This window comes from Argopecten irradians, chromosome 16 (genome assembly GCF_041381155.1).
Source record: "Argopecten irradians isolate NY chromosome 16, Ai_NY, whole genome shotgun sequence".
In the NCBI taxonomy this organism is placed as follows: Eukaryota; Metazoa; Mollusca; class Bivalvia; order Pectinida; family Pectinidae; genus Argopecten; species Argopecten irradians.
This window is the reverse complement of record NC_091149.1, coordinates 9,589,723-9,615,846: the sequence shown is the minus strand read 5'-3', so window position 1 is coordinate 9,615,846 and position 26,124 is coordinate 9,589,723. Positions and strand designations below refer to the sequence as shown.

Here is a 26,124-nt window from a genome sequence, read left to right as displayed (position 1 = left end):
ACTGCTTTCACATAGTATTTATTTACATTTTAGATAATCTCATTGTAAAATTTATCAAAAATTGAATCGTAGATATTTGATCAGGTTTCCTGGATTGTTTGCACTGTTCCTGGACAAGAAGCTTTGGAGGAGATTCGACAGGGAATAATATTGCATCCAAATTGCTTCAACCCTGACTACGCACGTGGAATACGTGGTAAAGTGCATGTTTATTAATTTATCAATTACAGTCAACATACATATAATTTCTTATGATAAAAATAAATCCCAATACACTTATTTAATTGCTTTAATATATATTCATATTTTCATTGCCGCCCCACTTTATAAACTTGCCAAACGCAGTTGGCATTCATAAATCCATGAACTGCCGTCCGTTTATGTTGACGTCATTATCATCGTGACGCCAAAATTATTGTGCGGCGAGCGAACACGGACGATGGATGTACAAATAGTTGTTCTGTCTGACGATAATGAACTGAATGAGATGCAAAATCTCTTGAGACTTTATCGTAAAATTGTTATGAAATATAAATATAAACATTAAATCATATTCAGTTAGCCATTATTGGAGTATAAATGCCAATTGCACAGCGGCGAATTAAACATGCGCTTCATTAAATTTGCCGCTGTCCGGTTGACATTCATGCTCCCATAATTGCCAACTGAATGCAGCATAAAATTCATTTTACATCGATTGCGAAACAAGTAAAACACCTTATATAAAATACTTTGATGAAAGCTCGAGGTATCTAAAGTGGGAGAAAACCGATGTGATCGGGCAGGTATACCCTGACCTTTTCAAGTCCGTGCCGGAGATCGAACCCCGGTCGGCTAGGTGAAAGGCGAGTGGCTTAAAGGGACTAAATCGTTGAAAAAAAAATCATGTAATAAAAGATAAAACGAATTATAATACTGAAAATAATTATAGAAATTGTGTACTTTGTGATAATAACAAAATTTAAAAGTTTGTATAACCATTTTGTTCAAAATGGTGAAAAAACTGAAAATATATAGAAAAGACCTAGTCACTATTTCATATTATTATCTTTCGGCGAGGTAAACAATCCCTGTGTGCATGCGCGATGTGGGAACATTCACCGAAGGAAATCTCATCTGTCTAAAGGACATATCGGCTATCGACTGAAAACACAAATTTATCGACTACAAGTTCCTGATTTCTATGTTAAATCTAATAAACGTTGAAACGTATGCAGAAGTTTTGTGAAGAGTTTCTAAGTGTAAATATTCATATATTGTACAGGTTTTTGCAGCTACAAAGAAGAGTTTTCATTATATTATATGGTTTTATACTTGCCTCTACCATTATTTTATTTTTATTTGTCATGATATTAGGTACTAGTCCGCTAAACCTGCCAATATTATTAGCTTTTTTTAAATGGCCTAATATATAAATTTTATAATAAGGAAAAACTAATAATATAGGCATGTTTAGCGGACTAATGAAGTACATGTATTTATTTTATCATTATATATCAATATTTGACATTCCCTATGGAAATTCCCTATCATACAAATATTTCATGGGTTACTGTGCTCTAGTTCATAATATTTAACCCGAGGTGGTGGTAATCAACAAATGTTACAACAAATAATATTTGTTGATTACCACCACGGAGGGGTAAATATTATGAACTAGAGCACAGAAATCCATGAAGTATTGGTTTTATTCCATAATCACTATTTTTAGTTGAATATTTTATAAAACGAATACGACAATCACTTAACAAAATCACCAGCACCGTACCGTACGGAGAAGCTTCAAGTCCTATTGAAGATTGACGTATTACCCACGTACGTCACGTTGTAACTCCGGTTTGAATGTCTTATTGTCTTCTTTAACATTATTAGACCAGTATGCAGCCTTTTAATCTCCGAACCAATATACATGTCTATATTCATATGCTCAAGGAATTCGTTGAATTATTCACTTAAATCATAGTGTAAGACGAGTGTAATATACTGTATACATCGATTGAGTCAGATTTTCGTTAAAGTCGGTAACATTTGGATCTAATCAATGTACAAGATTTACTTCATCATGTATTTCTTCGTCTCTACTTGGCACTGTAGAAAACGAGGGCCGGATGTACAAGGGAGACAACCGATAGACAAAGCAGGAACACATTCACCTGTTGGAGTAAAACAAAATGGAAAATAGTAATTGACATAAATTTTAATGGATTAACACAAATATGATTAGGTAGGTTTGGTTATGTAACACCCTATCAGTCATCTTGGATATTCCAGGGGTTACTATAACTGACGTCATATCCTCCCCTGGACTTTCTCATTGTAAAAGTGAAGGCAACAGAAGACGCATGTTTTTTGATCTTTTGAGGTACACCAAATACATTTTATAAAGGTACACGATGGTTGACTGTGTTCCTTTGAAATTGGGCTTTATTTCTCTGTAATATGCAAGTATCTATAGGCCTGTGGTTTGTCAGTTTTTCCCTCCATAACTGCCTCCAGTTTTACTATACGATAGTCCAGAGGTAGATATAACGTCAGTGATAGTAACCCCTGGAGTATCCAGGATGCCTATCAGCATGCAATGTCTTAACTGTAGGACTTACTCTGGGTTCTACCCCATGATCGAGCCATATCATAATTAACCATAGTCTATCAAAATTGTAGTTGCGGCTCTTGCTTAGCGCTTAGATATGGGACGACTGGTTTGTCTGTTGAAAAGATATAATGTGGCCCCTTAAGGTGTGTTGTTCGGTTCTTTGGTGGAACGCTTCAGTAATATAGCACTATAAAGGTAAGAATTCCACTATAACATCAAGTAACACGTGACAACATAAATATAAGACAGCCATGATGATATGGGTACGTGTTCGGTTAACTATTGTATATTGTGATGTGTCACCTTGTGATAGCGAAAACTCATGTTTACTACATAGCGCTATCTCACTGAAGCATACTATTGAATATATCGATCAGCGCACCCTACTCGATCACATAAAGCTGACAATAGTCGAACTAGGTATCCAACTCTCTCTACCATTATCGTTTTAGATTTAATCAAGATTTTGAGAAAACATTCGAAGATGATTTCGTCCTGATGGGTGATATAACGTACTCACGTGTGTTGTGGCTGTATCATATTTCTCTGTCCAATCAAACAGACCGTATTGTGTCATGCTTATAATTCCGGATATTGCGATAACAATTCCGAACACAATACTCGTATACTTCAAAGGGAATCTAAAAAAAACACCAAAAAAACCTTTTATTTCTTATCCCATTATGTGCTTAACATGTCAGTAATATTATATGTGGAAACAGTTTTACAAAATGTACTAACATGACGCTTAAGTAATATCACCGCTAACACATATATAATTTATATAATTTATATAAAACACTCTTACGCTACCCTGGCGCTATATATTTTTTTTAAGATTGCAGAAAGACAATTTGAATATTAACTTACGCTACCCTGATGAACTCCATATTTGTTGTATACATGAAGGATCTTAGGAATGTCAGTAGGACGAAATCGACATACAACACTGAGGGTACGGGTACGAATGCCAGGGCGGACAGCAAAATGGCTAAACATGAGGTCACGGCCAGGGGAACCACCATCCGCATGTTTCCTGTACAAAATATTGACGTTATGATAAAAATGTAAAATAACACTATTCCGTATTTGCATATTACAGAGTTATCTGTCCTTGCGGGAAGGTATTGATTGTGACGTCATGTGTTTTCTAGTGTAACGTCAAGTCATACTTTTCGAGAAAACGGCGTAAATAGCGCTCATAAAATAATGACCTAACAATCGATACCTACCCGCAAGGGAGCTAACACTTTAATATGCACAGACGGAATAAATAGTTTTTTAATACGCAAGACATAATTCGATTGTACATAGTGTGTTATTGTTATTTGGCGGTGTTTCACTTGGAGCAACTGAAAATACCGATGTATAATTTCTAAGTCTATCATATTCAACAGCTTCTATTTGGTGGAATTTCCTGTTCCCAGTTTCCATTTTAATATTAGCTGTTTTTTATTCTCATGTTGAAGCTTTGGCCAACTTCTGCCATTTTTTAGTAGGTTAAAAGTATTCAGATATAGTTTAATATTCCATTTAAAGGCTAAGTATTCAAATGTAGGTTTTGCTATTGATTGAATATTGATTGAATATTTTTAATTAGAATTGAGTCGTAGTAAATATCAATTTTGTGTTTGTCTTCTATTTGATTATGTTAGAAACGTCCTTTATTGTCATTAACATGCAACCGATTTCAGTTGTTATTTCACTTGGAAATCAAAATTACACTGTTTTCATTTGTGCCACTTACAATAAAATCGTTTGTGATACTTCAGTATAAATGGATTTTAGATTACTGTACGACGTGTAATATTCGTGGGCACTTTTTTTCGTGGTATGGAGTTTTGAGTTTTGTTCGTTTTTTTTTTAATTATGATTGCAGTTTTGTATATAACGAACTTCGTTATGTCCGTGGTTTTAAAGCAACAACAAAAACAACGAACGTTTCTAAACAACGAACGTTTCAACGAACGTTTCTAAACAACGAATATTTCATGTTATAAAGTAAAATCGTTGGGGTAATATAAAATGGGAAATGCTAACAGACCTGTAAATGGTTTTTCCATCGCGTGGATCGTATATCCTACTATAAATGATGACGCCAAACTGCCAGTCATGGTGAACGTCATTACATCAGAGAAATAACTAACTGAAAACAAATACATTAGATATATTACTAGTTACATCAGAGAAATAACTAACTGAAAAAATAACATGAAATATAGCACTCGTTACATCAGAGAAATAACTAACTGAAAAAAATAACATTAAAAATATCACTCGTTACATCAGAGAAATAATTATCTGAAAAAAGCATTGAATGATTATCTAAAAAAATAACAGTAAATATATCACTCGTTACATCAGAAAAATAATTATCTGAAAAAGTAACATTAAATATATCACTCGTTTCATCAGAGAAATAACTAACTGACAAAATAACATTAAAAATATATCACTCGTTAAATCAGAGAAATAATTATCTAAAAAATAACATGAAATACATCACTCGTTACATCAGAAAAATAATTATCTGAAAAAGTAACATTAAATATAGCACTAATTACATCAGAGAAATAAGTAACTGAAAAATGCAACATCAAATGCATTAGAGAAATAACATACTAAAATGTTCTATCATGAAATACACCACTCATCAAAAACTTATAGCATAAAAGAAATAACTTAAAAAATAATCATAAAAAATAAAGCATAAAGAGAAACACATACTGATTAAAACCTCTCATTAGAAATAACTAACTAAAAATCAAATATAGCACTCACCAAAGAAAACGTAGAAAAAAAATACTAAAATGTCCTATCATGAAATACATCACTCACTAAAAAAATTAAAGCATCAGAGATACATGTATAACTTACATGTACTAAAAGTCCTGTCATGAAATACATCATTCGCTAAAACATCATAGCATTAGAGATATAACTTACTAAATGTCCTGTCATGAAATACATCATTCACTAAAAGATGTAGCATAAGAGAGAGAAAAAACATACTCAAAACATTAAAAACCTTCATTACATGCGGGAAATAACTAACGGAAAAAAGTAATTACAACAAATACATAACTCACTGAAAAACTAGCATCAGAGAAAAAAAATCATTAAAAATAACTCAATGAAAAAAAATCTTAAACCATCGGATAATTTTACGACAACTCGGAAAAAGTTGAAATCTAAAGGTACCTTAAATGGCCATATCAAACTGGGACTGAATCATACTGACCATGACACGATATATATATATCATGGCAATGTCCAGCTTTTCCTGACTAACCAAACCGTCTATGTACGGATGTACATCACCCTGGTCTATATCATGTCACAACAATTGAAATGTATACGCTTACTGATTTATCTAGTCCAGCGATTTGATGTATGAATGAAGCTAACTATATCACTAATCATAAAAAATGCATAGTCTCTACTAAACCACGGTTTCCTGGGAGACGAGAACGTACTCAACATAGAAAAAATAATGCAATTATCCTGATATCTCATAATATCCCATTAAAGATGCCCCAACGCTGACAAATGGTTTTTTTTCTCCATCAAAAACAGGAGAAGACGATTTAGTATTTTTCTTCAGTTACAAAAGTTACTTACTTTACACCATTACCACCATTGAAAAGTTTGAGCTTCTATATTTACTTAAAAATAATAATAAAAATATCCGGTGACACTATGTCCTATATGAAACAGAGCACTGATTGCGCATTAAAACCAATTATTGTTCAAATGATGAGTATAGTTTATGCTTTTTCGGCGGTGGAGCATCTTTAATGAACAATTAATAGAACCACGATCTACTGGGTGACGAGCGAAGGCCACTAAATTAACTGATCGGTAAAAAGGTGTATTTACCCTGACTCTCATCTTTAAGGAGTTGTTCCATCATTCTGTTTGCAGAGCCTAAAAAGTGGATGTATTTTAGAATAACAATGCTCATCCATAGAACGTGGGAAATAAAGATTGGGTGCCGAAGTATACCCACTGTAGACTTTACATTTGTTGTAGTATCAGTTCTGGTTGGACTCACTACGACTTCTTGGGAACCTAGAACATTAGAGAAAGATCAAACATTAATGAAACTGCAACAACATTTCTCATTATTGGTATAAGTTCTATTCGAAAATGTCACATTCCTGCTAATTCGGACTGTATAGCACACATTTACAGTTGCCATGAATTTCATTTATGAACAATGAAAACCCAAACAGCTGTTTTATATCTCTCCAAATAATTTTGGGGACACAAAAGTGTGTTTATTGTATATTTTAACCGTACGTTCTGTAGCCCCATCTTAAAATATTTCTTACAAAGTGTAATATTATGAACATACTGCAGCCTCCCAAAATACACGCAATTTACACAAACAACACATGGAAGGTCGTCCCTAAAAATTAATTTAACAAAATAGACAAACTGCTTTTTAATTAAAACGGTGTTTTTTGCCGAAATGGAACAATAGGGAACAACCAACTAAATGAAAAAATACCTTTGAAATGACCCCTATGTAAACAAAAACGAGCCCATGATACAATTTTGAGTCGGTAACTGATTGGCTAGTACATTATGGAAATTGAGATTGAAATTTAGGTTCAAAATATCAATTTGGATATGAATAGGTTAAAAAATAGAGTTTCGGGATTTCTTAGTGCAAATTGCACCTTATTTCAAAATGGTTGGAGTTTAAGCTGAATGACAAACCTTCTTTCTATCTAGTGTTATATGAGAACCTAAACATAAATTATAGAACACAATAGCTAATTGACATTTAGCTGAAACAAAATTAAAAAAAAAAAAAAAAAAAAAAAACTTCATTTAAATAGTTAAATCTCTGTTAAAACCACAAACGAAAAATAATTTGTGTCAACTTAAAGATGCTCCACCGCTGACAATTGGTAATTTTTCACTATCAAAAACAGGAGCAGAAGATTTTATAATTTTCTTCAGTTACAAAAGTTACTTACTTTACACCATTACCACCATTGTAAAGTTTGAGCTTCAAATTTTACTTCTACTTAAAAATATGAAAAAATAATTAATTGCATCCCGAAAAAATTCCGTGGCACTATATTCTATATGGAATGAAGTACTAAATGCGCATGCACCAAAGGCAAAATAATTATTTTATATTATTTTTTGTGTTATTTAGACTTACTTATACACGATTAAACACCAGTTATTGTTCAAATGATGAATATCATTTATGCTCAGTCAGCGGTGGAGCATCTTTAACTAAACATATCTTATCGTAGCATACACGATACAAAAGTCACATGCATTATCTGGATTGTTTAAATGACAGCTGGCGATCAAATAATTGGTAACTCCTTTGTATTACCTTTGGCATCATCATCCACTTTAACGTTTTCATTGGTGGATTGCATTTTGTGCTGGGCTCTGGCTGACAGGTCACGTGATGGATGTAGTAGAGTGCACATCCCCGAGATCACGACGACCAATATGGAGAAACCAACGAAAGAAAACTTTTTATCCACACCCCCTTCGTATAGTTTCTGAAATAAGAATAGTACTTAAGTTCGCTGAAAAGAATAAATCTGTCTGTACATTATTCCTTAGAAACGTGACCGATATACATGTGTTATCTGCAAACCATTTGAATGAAGAAAGACGAATGTTTTAGCTTGTATTGTGTACTTTAACGTCCTCTCCGTACAAAACGTATAAATACAGCTTCTTCATCGCCATTTAAAAGATTTGGTTGTCGGACTCAATTAAATGATAATTCTGTATCCAAACTATGAAACCACACCAGTCACAAACAACTAAGTACATAGAAAATCTTATCTATTACATAACTATGCATTTCATAATGGACAAATAATTATGTGACAATGTGGTGGATGAAAACGACAGACACGTAACCCTCCTAAGTTTTAAGACAGTTTTCAACTGCCCTCCAAAAGTTCTGCTACAACTGTTGAACATTCATTCGAAGTATAAGACGTATTCCCGACTGTATACGGTCACTGCTTATGTCATGTGGAGGATGTTCTAAATATTAATAGAATTTAAGATTAATTAAATAAAAGTTAAAAATTATAAGAAAAAAATACTATTTAGCAAATTTTCCTATTTCATTACATAACATTAAGTTAACCGCTATTGCATGATCATGACAAATCTAGACGTATTTAGGCAATGACAATAAAATAATCCTATGACACCAAAAAGAGTGGTTGATTTCATTTATAAAAAATTCTTGGTTAACAAAACTTTTGGAGAACGTTATATAGTAATGGGAAAAAAATTCGAAGTCGAGTACATTTGTAAGTTAATTTTCAAATTTTGAAAGGACAAAAGCTTTGAAAATTAACCACTCAGATAAAACTGACTAATAAGTCACTTGTTGGGAACCTTTATATAATTGTGGTTGGCGTTACTAATTTCACCTTGACCAACATGAAGGTCAGCACGGACGAGTCGTAACAGCCGTTCAAGAGGCCAACGTAGATTGAGGAACCTTTCTGTAGCAGGAGTGGGATCTACAAATAGAGAGAAAATAATTCACCATTTATCCTTTCATCATACTAGGTTATCCCAACACCACCCTTGCCATCATTATCATCATCACCACTATCACCATCGAAATCACCAACACCATCATCATCATCATCATCACCACGACCATTATCACAACTACCACTATCACCACCACCACCAATACCATTATTATTATCACAACCACCACCACCACCACCACAACCACCACCACCAATACCACAACCATTATCATTAGCATGATAAAAACAATTATTACAATCACTACAACAACAACCACCAACATCATCATCATCATCATCATCATCATCATCATCATCATCATCACCACGAACATTATCACAACTACCACTATCACTACCACCAGCATCATTATTATCACAACTACCACCACCACCACCACCAATACCACAACCATTATCATTAGCATGATGAAAACAATTATTACAATCACTACAACAACAACCTCCAACAACAACATCATCATCATCATCATCATCATTATCATCTTTACTACCACCACCACAATCATCTTCATGAGTAAATTATGATATTGTTACCTGTATAAAATTGGATACGAGAAGCGCTACTCCCGACGTACCCACCAATACAATACCAGGAAGTAAGAGCCATGGGTAATCTGTTAACCAGAAACGGAAGTAGGTCATTTATAATAGAACCACAGGTAATTTGTTAACCAGAAACGGAAGTAGGTCATTTATAATAGAACCACAGGTAATCTGTTAACCAGAAACGGAAGTAGGTTATTTACATTGCACCACGATTACACCTTTACATTATCTTCTATGGTGCCGCAATGTTGTATACTTGTAATCTGAATACAAGTGGCGAATTTGCAGGAAACGTGTTTCATATTGGAACGACATCTCAATTACATCAATAAAGAATCGACAATTTATAAATAGATATCAAACTTTCTATTAGCATTTATTTCATATAAGATTTAATGAAAAGATGTTTTGGTGAGCATAACTTTGAAACGAGTCTCAATATATCTCATATAAAATGCTTTAGTTCCACTACAATTCATATTAAAAGGAAATTCGGTGTCAAAAATCCAACGGTGGCCATCTTTGTAGCTAAATCATCAAATTATGACAATAGGAGTTTATAAACTGGTGCCCACTTTATTTACTTTCTCAATTTATTCGTTTTATCAACTAATTCCCTCGATGGAGTCTTTTTTCTGTCTGATTTACACAGGAATGTTTTTTGAAAATCTTCTCAGTCATGAAATATTTCAGGCAAACACCCATATTGAGACTTTAAAAATATTTGTAGTTTGATAAAACAACCAATAGTTTTGATTATGAACAAGTGTATGAAAAACTACCGGTCTTTCTGATCAAATGCGTTTTTGAGTGTGCGTTTTCATAGTTTGAAAAAAACATGTTTCTCATTGATATGCATATGGCATAGTGTCATCTACTTCCCTTGAAATAATCATTTTTAAGGTCAGATCCGGTTAAGGTTCGTTAAATTTATCAACGTCATCGGTAAAAACTTCGCACGGAAATGCATTACACTGATTAATAGTAGTCCCGGTCGAATTTTACCAAGCATGGAAATTGTGACGGATTTTTACACCAGGACATGTTGTCTGCTTTCCAGTTCTACTGAACATCTAATGCAGAGCACAACAATATGACGTCACTTGAATATAAATGATGTTGACAATTGCAATTGGTGATTTGGAAACCAAGGAAAAATTAGTTCGGTCAAAGTTCACCGTGTCAGCCAATCAGGATACGTACAGAGTTTATACAACGAAGTAGTATAAACAAATAGTTAATCAACAGGTGTAATGATTGATGTGTGGTCTGAACACGAAACCTTCCTATTGTGATAGGAAAATTGATCATACAGCAAACCTCAGTTCCACGAACCTATTCATTAATTTAACACTTGAAAGGTAGACAAAGCATTTGTTTTAAACTACATTAAAATAAAAATATCTTAAATTTTCTAATATAAAGCTGCATTGAAATCTGAAAGACATAGAAAGAGTCTTGTACATTTGTTGTTCATATGTAGGCTACGAGGTTATAAACATACATGTATTTTGAATAAGGTACAACACGTCTATAACGAACGCACTGAAAAAGAATTCACGGTTATAACGTATTGGTTTTCATTCTCCATAAATGTTACTACATATATATATAATATAGATGTGTATAACGAAATAGGCTTCTAACGAAGTGATTTTGTTTGTCACCAGGGGTTTGTTATATAGAGGTTCCCCAACAAGTGACTGTTGTTTATCATGTTTATCAAACTCGAGTTAGTTAATTTTCAAATTTTGAAAAGACACGAGCTTTAGCGAGTGTCTTTTAAAAAATTGAAAATTAACTAACGAGACTTTAGATAAACATGATAAACAACAGTCACGCGTTGGGGAACTTATTTATCCCAAAGCTTTAGCTCTATATTTATACCGTGGTGACCTTTTTCTCGTCTTCATTCAGGGAAACTTACCACCATACAATATGTAGTAATATCTTTCCGCCATAAAATAAAGTGTCTAAATAGAGGGCCAATATTTTATTGTTTGATACTTTGAATAAGCAACTACATGCTAAACAGGGAATACAATGCTATTTAAAAGAAAATGCGCTGTGAAAAGTAGCCCTAAGTTGAGAGCCAATCGGAATAAAGAGATGTTGGAATTGACCAATCAGAGGCGCCGTAGGTGTTTACAACATAAATGATAACCAATGCTATGGAATTTATCACATGGTTTTTTCATTGTGAAACATGCATAGTTATGGGATACAAACGATTTATTAACTGTAGCAATATGACGTTATGAAACGTTAAATCAAATCCTAGGAACTATTGAAACAATGCAGGTCAAAATGTGGGACGCTCGAATACCACCTGGTGATGCTGTGAAACAACAAATACAGTGTAAAGTAAAGCTTTTATACTGATTATATCTTAATGGAACCCACAGTATTTTGCACCTGTACTTACCAATAAAAGCTGGACCAGATATAATCTCCAACAACTATTACTCTAATATTTCCTATTAAACAACTACTGGCCAGTCTCATGCCATACAATCATGTCGCATGAGACTATGTTACATGGTCTTGTGATTTCACGGCGTCAACAAAATTAAGGAGTTTTTTACGGTAAAATTTTAACAGTTTTTTTCTCAGAAACTAGACTCGTTTTACTATAAAAGATGCAAACAACCGAATTTGCGTTGAAATATCATGTAATTTTGCATGTATGAAGAATTGACTTGCAGACGCAGTTTTCTTCGAAATTATTTCAAAATGACCGGATATTATAGTTGTAAAATTGCAAAATAACTTCGAGGTATGAAAGCAAAATACATGTATTCTTTTATACGTGGAACCGAAGGATAGGGATATTCTTACCTCAGGATCACAAAATGTTGAAAAACCCTCGACAAGGCTCCATTTTACATTTTGTGGGCCTCGGGTAGAATATCCTTCATATCCACACATGAAAGAGTCTTATATTACATAAATACATGTATACTTTATTCTCTTCAACTTTATGTTTTCGAGGCGATGCATTTTTGCGATTTACAGTAAAAAAACCTCTACAGATAATTGATACATTTTTTGCAGCACACACGAAAATAATTTGACTGATAGTATAAGATTTGACGTTGTCATTTACTACATAAGAAATAGCTACCTGATGAAGCGAAAGCAAAGAACAGAATTCCAGCTACTTCCAATGATCTGCAAAATGAAGTGACACAAATGAACGCAGCAATATTTCTTTATAAATAGTAAAACAATTTAAGTTTATTATTCATTAATAAACGTTCGTATGTCTATAATACACACTAGGATTTCTCTACTTGGTATGCTTTATATTAAAACATTTTTCCAACATTTCGCAAAGAAATATGCATAAATCGTATATAGTTATAATGCATGATTGTCAGTCAGGGCATTTGAGCAATTATTTATTCGCGTGAAATATTTTATACGCGATATATAAATACGCTTACAGCATGTAGATTAACAAACAAATAAAAATGTATTGCCTTAATATATGCACATTTTTTTATTTCGGTGATTGTAACAACATGCAGAGATACTTACATATACAGCATGCGCGTCCGCTTGATACTTAATAATTGGTATAATTTCCCATTGACGATTGTTCCCACTGTAAACACAGCATTTCCAATACTGAAGATCAATGTGAATTGTTCATCTTGTAGAACACAATCACTCGATTCTGTAACAGTAGCGTTACCGCCAGACTTCGAAACACAGAAGTCTTTAAACAAACCGTCCTGTTTCAGTATGAAAACAAGAGCAAACCATCCGAACTGAATCCCCCCGAAGAGAAATATCTCTAGAAGGCTGATTAAAACTAGAGCAGCACGTCTTGTGTTTTTCATTTTAGTATCTTCATTAGTAAAGTGCCTCACAGTCGAATGGATGATACATCTGTTATCGTCACGGTCCGATTGATTTCTATGGTGGATATGTCTGCCATCGTGTTTTAGGTCGCGTTATGGTATGCTTGACTTTGTGGAAGTACTAGTAGTTATGTCGACAAGTTGGTCATAAAAAAACTTGTCGAGATATTCATGTCAGCAAATCGACATACTGCAAACTTAATTTTCGCATACATAATATTTCGCGTTATTTTCAAGATAATCGCAAATACATAAATTCACTATAAAAGGTTTTTTTTCTGAGAATCATGCATTCATGTAACGCTTTAAATAATAATTTGCATTCGAGCTTTTTCCGGAAACAACGCGCAAATTTGTATCTCGCGAAAGTCAAGTTGTGTTATGAAAAATCAACTTAGCTTTTATGCATCGATGTCAGCCGCAATAATATGATATTTCCCAACTACATTTCATGTTGACTTGATATCAGAAATATGTCACCATAAATCATGTCGAAAAATCGTGTGTTTTAGTTCGACTTACCGACATTAACATTATTCAACAAGTTGTGTTTCATTTAGACTGGTTGACAAATATCTCGACAAAGTCGAGCTAACGTAACATGGCCTGGAATAATACGACGGAAGAAATATGCCATCATACATATTAGTATCTACGTCACCATCGCCATGCTAAGTGCTTTAATATTGTCTCGCAAGTACAGTAATCCGAGTAACATTTTCGCTAGGCGGTTGTGAGAACTGTCTAATGTTATCTAGACGGAAGTAACCCTTGGTTAGGGGAAAAATAATTATATTCCAAATGTGATCTTTTTCTTACTTTAATATATTTTTTCTCTCTCTGTTTTCTACATTCTAGGCGGCGAATAGTAATGTTGGCTAGAGAAAATAACTAAATTTCAATTTTGTCTTTTTTTCTTCTTAAATAGTTGTTTTGCTCTACTTGCTTTCTTCTATGTGATTAGTTAATCTTGGCTAAGTAGAAATTAAAGTTAACATTTCCTTATTTTCATATTTGTTCGCTAGCCAGTTGTGACAATATGTCTATTTCAGTATATTCTAGTCTTAGTGGGATAGGGACCTAACAAAGTTTTTCTCTTGGAAATTACTATATTTAGTATTTATTATATATGTTTTCCCATGATCATGGATATACTGTCGTCACTGACATACTTTTGTTCTAAAGTGTCAAATAAGCAGTTCATCCCTTTGAGGAAGAATTTTGATGCCGCCCTGTGGCTGTGGCAAACTTTCAACTAAAGTGAAATTAAAATGATAACGTCATGTATACAGGCGATTAGCTTGCTTATTACCATTTAAACGATCGTCATTGCTGTACTGCAAGACATCTACATTTGCTTAAGATTATGTAATAGCATTGTAACCAATGAATATTTCATGCGTGACGTTTCGATGAATAGTAAAATGTACACACCGACCTCCGCATCGAACTAGTCATGGACCCTCACATCGTACTAGTGACCGACCCCACATCGTAGTAGTCATCGACACCCACATCGTACTAGTCATCGACACCCACATTGCACTAGTTATCGACCCTCACGTCGTAGTTGTCATCGGCAACCACATCATACTAGACATCGACCTCCACATCGTACTAGTCATGGACCCTCACATCGTACTAGTCATCGACACCCACATCGTACTAGTCATCGACACCCACATCGCACTAGTCATCGACCTCCACATCGTACTAGTCATCGACCAAAACATCGTACTGGTCATCGACATCCACATCGTACTATTCATCGACCCCCACATCGTACTAGTAATCGACCCCCACATCGTAGTAGTCATCGACCCCCAAATCGTGCTAGTCATCGACACTTACATCGTACTAGTCATCGACACCCACATCGTACTAGTCATCGAAACTTACATCGTACTAGTCATCGACCCCCAAATCGTGCTAGTCATCGACACTTACATCGTACTAGTCATCGACACCCACATCGTACTAGTCATCGAAACTTACATCGTACTAGTCATCGACACCCACATTGTACTATTCATCGACACTTACATCGTACTAGTCATCGACACCCACATCGTACTAGTCATCGACACCCATATTGTACTAGTCTTCGACTTCAACATCGTACTAGTCATCGACACCCACATCGTACTAGTCATCGATACTTACATCGTACTAGTTATCGACCCTTACATCGTACTAGTTATCGACCCTTACATCGTACTAGTTATCGACCCTTACATCGTACTAGTCATTGACCTCCACATCGTACTAGTCATTGACACCCACATCGTACCCGTCATCGACACCCACATCGCACTAGTCATCGACACCCACATCGCACTAGTCATCGACCCCCATATCGTACTAGTCATCGACACTTACATCGTACTAGTCATCGACACTTACATCGTACTATTCATCGACACCCACGTCGTACTAGTCATCGACATTTACATCGTACTATTTATCGACACTTACATCGTACTAGTCATCGACCCCCCATATCGTACTAGAAATCGACTTCAACATCGTACTAGTCATCGACACCCACATCGTACTAGTCATCGACACCCACATCGTACTAGTCATCGACCCCCACATAGTACTAGTCATCGACCCCCACATCGCACTAATCATCGACACCCACATCGTACTAGTCATCGACCCCCCCATATCGTACTAGAAATCGACTTCAACATCGTACTAGTCATCGACACCCACATAGTACTAGTCATCGACCCCCACATCGTACTGGTCATCGACCCCCACATCGCACTAGTCGTCGACCCCCACATCGCACTAGTCATCTACACCCACGTCGTACTAGTCATCGACACCCACGTCGTACTAGTCATCGACATCCACGCCGTACAAGTCATCGACATCCACGTCGTACTAGTCATCGACATCCACATCATATCCACACCCACATCGTACTAGTCATCGATCCCTATATCGTACTAGTCATCGACAACCACATCACACTAGTCATCGACACTCACATCGTATATGTCATCGACCCCAACATCGTCCAAGTCATCGACCTCCACATCGCACTAGTCACGAAACGTCCATATATGAAATATCCATCGGTTGTGTAATAATATCATCACATAATTCATCTTTCCGATCCGAAGATTTTTTTTTCTTTTTGAAATATTTCCTTTGGGGATTATTCTTCAGAAGCGTATTTGGCTCACATGAGAACACTTTTTTCATCTGGCGATAGTTATAAGGCAACAGCCTGAATGCATATCATTGCTATCCAGAAAAAGATTTGTTTCTATGTAAGCCTAGGAAATGGATGTAAGACAAAACACGTCGCCCGTATAATGTGACGTATAAAAATGAATTTCCTCATTAAATAGGTGGGAATTTAATCACAGCCAAATGAGTCCATGAATGGGTCTCAAAATGAAAACTACAACAGATTCATCTAGGCTTCTGACTCGAATAGTCAGGCTGAGTTCACGTCGCCAGGAAGGTGGTGAGTTGCAAAATAGAGATTAATTGCCTCAGTGAAATTGATCTTGCTAATTAAAATTTCATGTAAAAAATACAAGTTCTAGAAAATGGATAAAAAATCAGAATGATGATCCACACGAGAACGACTTATTGACATATTAAATTTTGGGTTTCATGGCAATCAAAATGTTAAAAGAAAATTGATGCGTTACTACACATAGAATAAAGCATGTAGATGGTATTGCACTGATTGGGGTTTTGGAAGGCTGGTCTAATTTTTGGTGTCAACCCTGTTACAATAACAGCAAGGCTCTGTGGTTATAATTTACATGAATCCCCAATATTTTCGTGGACTTGGTGAACTCGGTTTTCACGTTTTGAAATTATTGCCCGAACAAATGCATGTATTTTTTAAGAAAGTGTATATGTTGCCAAGGAAACCGAAATATATGCATGATAAGCCTTTTCGTACTGTCCTATATTAGTCTTTGAAATAAATTCTCATATTAAGAACTTAACTGGGGAAACAAAGTTTCTCTCATAACTACACGTGTAATACTGGCTGGTCCAGGGCAATATACTAATGTCGCCTGAGGCTGTATTGCATGGCTACCCATGCAATAAAGCCTCAAGACGTCACAGAGTCAACAAAATTATTATTTTCTAGGTACAATTTTAACCTTTTTTTCAGAAATTAGACTGGATTTATTTAAAATATACAAACAACAGAAATTGGGTGGAAAATATTATGCAATTTTCATGTATGGAGGATTGACTTGCAGTCGCGTTTTTTTTCGAATTTATTTCAAAATGGCGGAAAATCATAGTAGTAAAATTTGCAATAAAGCGTCGAGATGAGAGAAAAATACTCTTTCATACGTTGATAGAAAGGATAGGGAAATTCTACCCTCGGGATCACAAAATGTTACAAAAACCCTCGGCAAGCCTCGGGCTTTACAACACTTTGTGACCCTCGGGTAGACTATCCCTATCCTCCATATCCACATATGAAAGTGTCTTATAATACAACACATGCACAAGAATTGAAATTTGACCGAAGAGTAGTAAATATCCAATTTAAAGTGAATAGTCGGGCAAAGAAAACCAGTCTAAATGCGTTCATTGGCCTTCCAAAAGTTGTCGCATATTAATACGACGGTCAAGTTCTGCTTAGTTTCCCAATTCTGACCATTAAAGTAAAGAAAAGTTGAAAGCATTGAAAGCGAGGCTGCGTGGAAATGTAACTACGGACGTAGTGAGCCGGGAGGACGTTTTAGAATTCCCAAACTTTAAATCAATTTCTTCGTACGCAGACAGATTTTGACGAGAGATTTTATTTTTCCATTTCATAAGAAATTATACTGGATACATTCACACCATTGTTACTGACTTTAGCCATCCTTGCCCGACTGTTCACTTTAAGGAGAACAAAGTGGACAAAAACCAAATGCTGTGAAATCATTATTTTCTCTTATTAAGAACCTAACCAAATATATACAAATTTCTGGTGACTTTTGCATTCTTCACAAAAAGTGCCAACGAAATTGTAAAATTTCATAATCCACGAAAATTGAGCCCAATGAAAATAAATGATTTCACAGTAATTCTGACGTGAAAATTTTCATTATGTTTACTAGTATATAATGTGTTTTTTATATGCGATACAAATGTTGTGCGTGTTTCTTGATAAGCACGTGTATATGATATAAACGTTTTCACGCGAAAATCGTGTATGGAACATCATAATTTACGCACAATTCGTGTCAAAGTAGTATAAAATTGGCGCGCATAATTAACATGTTATGAACTTTTGCCGGTAAACTGTAAATCAACTTTCTTTCGCGGCTAACAAATTTTGCGACTTCCATTTCAAAACAAGTTCGCGAAAATTGCGAAAGAAAGTCGGTTTACACTATGTCTTCATTCGAGTATAAATATTCAATATCAGCCCTCAGTGACTGTTGGGTTATTCAGGAGTCTGATGGAGAGATAAAACAAGCTAACGAGTTCGTGATAGTTTAAGAGCTTTATTTCAGCTATGACATCATGTCTTCATAGGATATCTCCTTCTCACAAAATGCATGTACAAAAGAAATATGCTAAAAATGGTACAAAAACTTGGCCTAGCGATAAATAACATACACACCTCACTATAATGACGGAATACTAAACGAAATCACGACACATGAACACCTTTGACAGAATAGACTCGCTCACTTCAGCTTACATGTACAGATCCAGTGGTTTATACCAATACTGTTTCAGGGGTAGCAAGGAGTCGATATTTTATTTGATGATACGTATCTGATTATAAACTCTACTTTAAGAAGTAGACAACAAAGACGTCTCCAAAAACCATATGAATCTTGTCACGTATTTGCAGTATTGGTTGTATCTGTTTATGCGTTTACGAGCCGCGTGTAAATATTACAAATCACACAAAGGCAGTTTTGAAAACTATGAGTTGATTAGAGCTATGAATGAAATCATGATTTACGTTAATATGTAAAAGATAAGAGGAAATCCTGGTACGTCTTTGTTATTCTGCCCGGACTGGTCAGTAAACTGAATTGATTGATATTCATTTCAACAAAACGTTTCAGTTAAAAATAATCTAGTATTTTATACCACATAAAATCTAATTATAAATGTATATTAAAAAAACTCCTTACTCAATCAATCGAACTGTATGCACATAATAAGATGTCAGCCGTTGTAATATAAACTGTTATATATAACAGAGGCAATAAATACAAACCAAATAATAAATAAATAGGTTGGCGTCGTGAAATACCAATACATTACCAGATATTTTACCCACCATCTAGGTCATAATGTATAACCGGGGAAAAATACAGAAATACCAAGATTGCTGTACAGCCGGTGATATACAAGGGTCAAAACTACCGTGATTTTATCTTAAACCAAGAAAATTTGATATAAGCGGTTCTATATTGTTATTTAAACATTTCGAGGATCTATTTTTCGAGGTCATAGTAATGTCCCACGAAATCGTGAAAACATAACCCTGCAAAAATAAAGTTCTATTCAGTATTACATAATGGAAACGTACTCTCATAAGATTCTTTGTCAAGATTATACTGACTTGGGTACAGCAAAACTCCAATATCCTGAAATACTGATATCATTTCTGTTTTCGGATTTACCGTTGGAACCGACTTCTACTTGAAGAAGTCTACAAGTCAAAGTAATTGTACATCTATGACCATCAACTAACAGTAGAAAAATGTAATGAATGACACATAGAAAATACGTTGAGTTCAGTTAAAAGCACTACAATGATGAAAGTCACAGAAATACGAATTCGACAAGCACTATCATTTCATAATGTATATCAAAACTTTGAAATAGATAAGAAAAAGAGCAAATATTTTTTTAAAGTTTTAAACAAAAAAGAAAAAACACGTTGATCTTACTGCTCATCTGAGTTCTGATATGTATACACAAATTGCAATTTTGTTTTTGAACGTTTCACTTAAGAAAACATTCAATTTAATGAAAAAAATATTTTTGCATCTCCCGATGTTTCGTCAACAAGATCTAACAAAGGGTTGACTTATATTTGTATTCATTCAATTCATGATTAATGAATATCTCACAAAGGTAACTTGCTCTAGATAAACTATGAATTAAAATTCATTAATTATTTTCAAAGAACTTTTACTCGCATTGGAGAGACAATAACAGAACATGTAATGAAATGTTCGCATGTTGTTGTGAGTTCAAAATACGAAACGCCCTTTAAATAAGCATGTGTATAGATAAGTTAGAAAGCGATGGTTTTGTATTCGACAACACTATTTTCAAGGTAAAAATACAAAATGTTAATTACGTTGCAACCACATCGAATAACTACCTCACGATTATGGAAATAGTTTTGATAATATGGTTAGATATTGGTGGGTCATTCTTTCAGAAGCTTGCGATAAGATATTTCACCACAAAAACAAAGAACAAAACAATGGATACAGTGGACATACACGCTATGTAAAATATAATAACCGATATAACGCGATAGAGGAAAGCACGTGAACACATAATTGCACCATAATATATCTGTACATTTTTTCAGAGATGAGTACATCTGGTTGGTTTAATTACAACGCTACAATATCAATTATACAGAAACCAAGCTCTCATCAACACCATCGTGAAAAATAACAATCACTTAGCTTTCATTTTCCCCAGTGGTAACAAACATTTTTCGTTAATTTAGGTAAATATTGCACATATCGTAATGGGAAAGTGGCTACGTTATCACACTAAAGCTCAATGACTATGAATACATTATATACAGGATATTTACTCTCGAGTATAGCAACTATAAGGTAAGGATAATGTTAGATATACTCAAGTTAGATCAGGTTTCATTTCTATCAAATAGACTTTCAAGTAACACTTAAAATTCATATCAGTCATTTCATTCCTGAACTTCGGTGAATCGCTGATTATTAGCATTCTAAAAGTATAGAAATACATTATTTTCTTCATTGCTTCGAAACAACAATGCAGATACAACGCAGTTGTAATCATTTTCATTATCTTTACAGCATAGACTTTAACTTGAAATCATGTCAATAATGCGAAATGACATTCATCAAAATATTTTGCTGTTTACCAAACATACACACAAGATGGAAAGGTGGATCAGCTCGTGTAGAAAATGTTAATTCTTGATAATCATGAATCTGAAAACAAGCTTTTAATGGTATCAGAATTGGATCAATACACATTTGAAACACATGTAAACAAATTCTACTTCCAAAATATTATAAGAAATTATGTTAATGGCATGATTGGGTCATTTGCTTACTTTGACAATTTAAGCAATAACATATCATCTTTGTCTTTTTGGGATCAACTAGTACATGTAACACCCCATTTACTTTAGGCCTCTTTAGAATTTGGCGACCAAATACCTGACGAAATCTGCTATTTATTTTTTTCCATTTCAAAATAGGGCAAACAAACACACATACACACGCACACACTCTGCGAGACAGTTGAAATATATTTAAACACCGACTTTGCACAAATTATGTCAATATTGTTTTTCAAATGAAGAGTGGATGAGTTGTTGACAACAAGCTTTTCATCCCAGAATGTCATCTTTGATATCCCATCTCAGCAATGCCATAGTTTTCATCTAAAAAGCATGGCAGCCTACAAATACATCCCGATTCATGTATCAAATCCCGGTTATGTTGACATTGTTTTGGAGGAAAACTCCTTTGATATTTGGCAAGGATTTGTCCCCAGCAGTAAAATATTTAAGAGATTTGGTGTTTTAAGCACGAAAAATGAACCAATCTTTATCTGATGATCAAATGGCCATTGCAAAAATATTTATTTTATTTTGAACTTTGTCCATTTGACAGAATCTTTCTAATAATTCACTGTCTTTTGGGATCACGTTTTGTATTGTTGGTGAAGAAGTCTGTAAGCAATAATGAATCAAATTGTGACTTGCAAGCAAATAGGTTTCATAAATAGCAAGTTCATTTCAGATTTAGCGTTTCTTCACACTGGAAGACATCTTAAAGATGTTCAGTAACACTCCTGACACTACATGTTGTAAGCCACATATATAGGGTCAAGTTGATCAGCCAGAAATCCGTCGCGCAGATGCATGCGTTGTTTCTCTCCTCGGGAGTTGATAGGAATGATTCCAGGGTCGACCACCACCACGACCCCAACAATGAGGTAGTGGTCCTCCAGAACCACATTTGTCACCAAGGGAACCAGATCTAGAGCCTCATTTTCATTTCCTTCTAATTCGACGACAACTACCAGCAGATTAGTCCAGGTAAATACAGCACTGAAAATGGATGAAGGAATATCAATGACAATAAGGCAAAATAACATGGTGTACTAACTTAAGTTATAATCGGAACACAGAGATACTGATGTAAAGGTTCGGTTATGAAGACGCTATCTCGAAATATGAAGTAATACCGTCTCTTGCATGATGCAGCCATTTTGGCACATACTTTGTGTAGCTACTCACCATTCACAGATCTTTCTATGGGAGCGGGAAACAGTGTTCTCTATATCAATGGGGTGATATCTCATACCCCGCAGCATCACGGTCTCGTCCAAGGCTCCTACCACAAATATGGCATCGTGGCGTTCTGCAAAAAATTTATTGGATTCTGTAGATGCTATTATATCAAACCGCGCAACATTATAGACTTTTTTGCCAGCCCATAAGATAATTAAAACTGCATGCCATTTCGTTTATCAAAATGGATGCTATATCTGTATTTATGTATGTCACCAATAATTTCCACAAAAGATTTGAACTTAATCTACTAACCTCCATCACTCTGAGTGAGCTCTGTACGCCTTACAAAGCCTAAGAAACCTGTTCTGGCATAGGAAAGACGTGCGTCACCAGTGGCCAAGTGAGAGTCAAAGTGGTCAGCGTGAAGTGACTCGTCTCCATAAATTGTGTAGTAGCCAGTGGCATTGTGAGGACTATGGACCCAGATCTGGAGGATGAGATGCAAACTAAATCACTGTGGACGTTGAATGATATACCACCAAGCCGTTTATTTTCGCTGGCATGATATTCTCAGGAGTTATCGAGCCATTAACATGATCACGAATTCAATATTATCACAAGAATTCCACGGAAGTGGATGTGTCGCCTGCACAGCATCAAAAAAAAAGTTATTTACAGTTGAAAATATTGTTAATAATAAGGTGAAGAAATCAAGTCACGTAACTCTTGTAAATAATAATGGATTTTGAGAAGAATCGAACCCATTTAAGATCTCAGTGATATAAATCAATATACCAAATTATGTTGAAATTGGAAAATAAATACTAAAATTATCGAGCGGAAACGATGGATTTATCTGTTTTGACGATTTTCAAGTCCCGTAACTCTTGCAAATATTGACGGCTTTTTACCATTATCGAACTCATCCGAGATATCAATGATATAAAGTTATTTACTAACGGTTGAAACGGACAATAAATACTTAAGTTATCGCACGGAAACCGTTTCCTGGATGTTGATGCCAACACAAAAAGGGTAAATTCTAGTATGCACTTGTAGCAAGACGGCAGAACTTTTGAGAAAAGAACAAATCCTCGTTAAAACAACATGCTATAAGCCCAGTTTGAAAATATCTTGCTGAGTAAATGAAATAACATACTAAAGAAGTACTTACCTCACCCAGATGTGAGTCTGCACACTGGCCTTTAGTATCTGGATTAGCTATAACCACTTTAACACCAGGTAGGAGCTAGAAATAAACACAATACATGTAGACAGCCGCCAGTTGTAATAAATTCAAGTTTTTATTATCTAAATGCAGTACTTTCAGTACTTTGATATCTGTGACATTCTGGTTTATCATTATAGTTTGGAAAATTTTCACTTTAATCCATTAAAGATTTTAGAAAATTTCCACTTTAATTCATGTTGATAACTTCGTTATTAGCATTAGCTTCAAAAAATCCTTTAGTTAATCACTTTAAATAATCAATTCACAAATTAACAGTTATTTGAGTTACTTCGTCCACCTACTTTGCCCGACTCCATGACACACAGACTATGTGGGCTCCCCTTCTCTACAAGGGTAACACGGTCATTCCTTAGTGCACGCAAGTCTACATATACCGTTGTGGGGTCTGGACATGACGCACCCTGTTGCAGAAGTACATCTTATTAGCTGATATAAAAACTTCATAGTTATTCACTGAGTATTACAACTTTTGTCTATGTATTATGTTATCATGGTTAGTGTTCAAATTTGCCGCATGGTGATCTATCAGTAAAAATGATATGATATAAAGCGTAACTTGCGTTTCTCTTAACTGTAGACATTATATATGCTCACCTGTAAACACATGCCAAGGTTCACACGACAGCCAAAACTGGTGCTGACTGCTCGAGGAGAAAGACCAAGATTGGCAAACAGTTTGGTGAAAGACGTAGTCAAATGGATTCTTGGACGTTCTTCTGCTATCACACAACACGTCCGTACACAGCTTAAGTTTACACCTCGAGCCTGCAACACGATGACATTTAGTTTTTGGTCTGTACAGGGGTTTAGATGCAAATACCAACAGATTAAAAACGTTCAACCAACATTTAAGCAATAATTATACATCTCATTCCAACATTCATTTGGTTGAAAACTTGACCTACCTTCAGAGTAGTTGTGGATGTCCCTAGACCTCTTGTACACAGTTCCATAACTCCATAGGAGCAAAATGTATCTCGAACTGAAACACATATCATAAAGTTACAAATTGAAAACTGAATCTAACAAAAAAAACGTTTTCTCAAAATATCTACTCATTAGTATTATTTCTCTCTCTCTATTTGGTATCAGATAATATTTCAAATAGCAATTTTTATTCCACACTATGATTGTGTAAAAGTTCGATTATCTACAAAATATTACTTAGTTTTTGTTATTGCTTTGAATGAGACAAGGGCAGCTAACTCACCTTTATAGTTGCTGACAGCTGTGTGCCAGACAGCAGGATTTGTCTCCACCTCGGAGGGGGCAATAAGTATGGAATGATGACCAGAATATATACTGCAACACAAACATGGAAGTTGTACATGAACGTTATACATGAGCATTAGACAGAACAGAGCATAATTTTCAGATTTACTGAAGTAATTCTTTTGGTGATAGGTTGATGACACCCTAAGTTACAATATAAACCTACCTTGTTAAACACCATAGTCCAAAGCCTAATCCACAGTAAGGGTCGAGGCACAGGGCTACATCTCTCGAGGGATAGAACTCACACTGGAGTTTGATAGACCGACACAAAGCTGTGGCAGCCGCATGGGACATCTAAAACACAAAATATGAATTCAAATTTATAGATTTAAATTATTTTGTGAATATTGTACAGAAAATCCAAGAAAGACATTTACTTCATCTCAAGAAAGACATTTACTTCATCTCAAAATCTCCACGAGGCTCAAAAACTGGATAACCATATCATTAGTGTTTACTATTTTTTTTTAGAAAATATCATTTGATTCTATGCTTGAGGCTCAGTATACATCTATCTTGTATTTATGATTTGCGAT

General features: G+C 34.9%; 3 protein-coding genes across 13 annotated transcripts in view; 1 reads left to right on the top strand and 2 right to left on the bottom strand.

Annotated features, from left to right (window-relative positions):
- Positions 1-1,709: 1,709 nt before the first annotated feature.
- Positions 1,710-13,553, bottom strand: LOC138310274 (equilibrative nucleobase transporter 1-like). The gene is made up of 10 exons (XM_069251406.1): positions 13,249-13,553; positions 12,833-12,879; positions 9,697-9,776; positions 9,028-9,120; positions 7,956-8,130; positions 6,473-6,664; positions 4,638-4,739; positions 3,464-3,629; positions 3,114-3,234; positions 1,710-2,153 (listed from the first exon to the last, which is right to left on the bottom strand). The coding sequence occupies exons 1-10, from the start codon at positions 13,551-13,553 to the stop codon at positions 2,079-2,081; spliced, it is 1,356 nt and encodes a 451-aa protein (XP_069107507.1). The 3' UTR covers positions 1,710-2,078.
- A 1,644-nt stretch (positions 13,554-15,197) lies between these two features.
- On the top strand, positions 15,198-16,511 carry LOC138310882 (uncharacterized). The gene has a single exon (XM_069252211.1). The coding sequence runs from the start codon at positions 15,198-15,200 to the stop codon at positions 16,509-16,511; it is 1,314 nt and encodes a 437-aa protein (XP_069108312.1).
- A 2,536-nt stretch (positions 16,512-19,047) lies between these two features.
- Positions 19,048-26,124, bottom strand: part of LOC138311002 (disco-interacting protein 2 homolog C-like) — a 65,516-nt gene continuing 58,439 nt past the window's right edge. For all 11 annotated transcript variants that reach the window (XM_069252416.1, XM_069252417.1, XM_069252420.1 and 8 more), the window contains 9 exons: positions 25,752-25,882; positions 25,524-25,615; positions 25,219-25,295; positions 24,908-25,078; positions 24,595-24,714; positions 24,236-24,310; positions 23,374-23,548; positions 23,065-23,188; positions 19,048-22,875 (listed from right to left, as the gene is read on the bottom strand). In XM_069252416.1, coding sequence (XP_069108517.1) covers positions 22,623-22,875; positions 23,065-23,188; positions 23,374-23,548; positions 24,236-24,310; positions 24,595-24,714; positions 24,908-25,078; positions 25,219-25,295; positions 25,524-25,615; positions 25,752-25,882 — 1,218 coding nt within the window. In that variant the 3' untranslated portion in view covers positions 19,048-22,622. The remainder of the gene's footprint in view (positions 22,876-23,064; positions 23,189-23,373; positions 23,549-24,235; positions 24,311-24,594; positions 24,715-24,907; positions 25,079-25,218; positions 25,296-25,523; positions 25,616-25,751; positions 25,883-26,124) is intronic.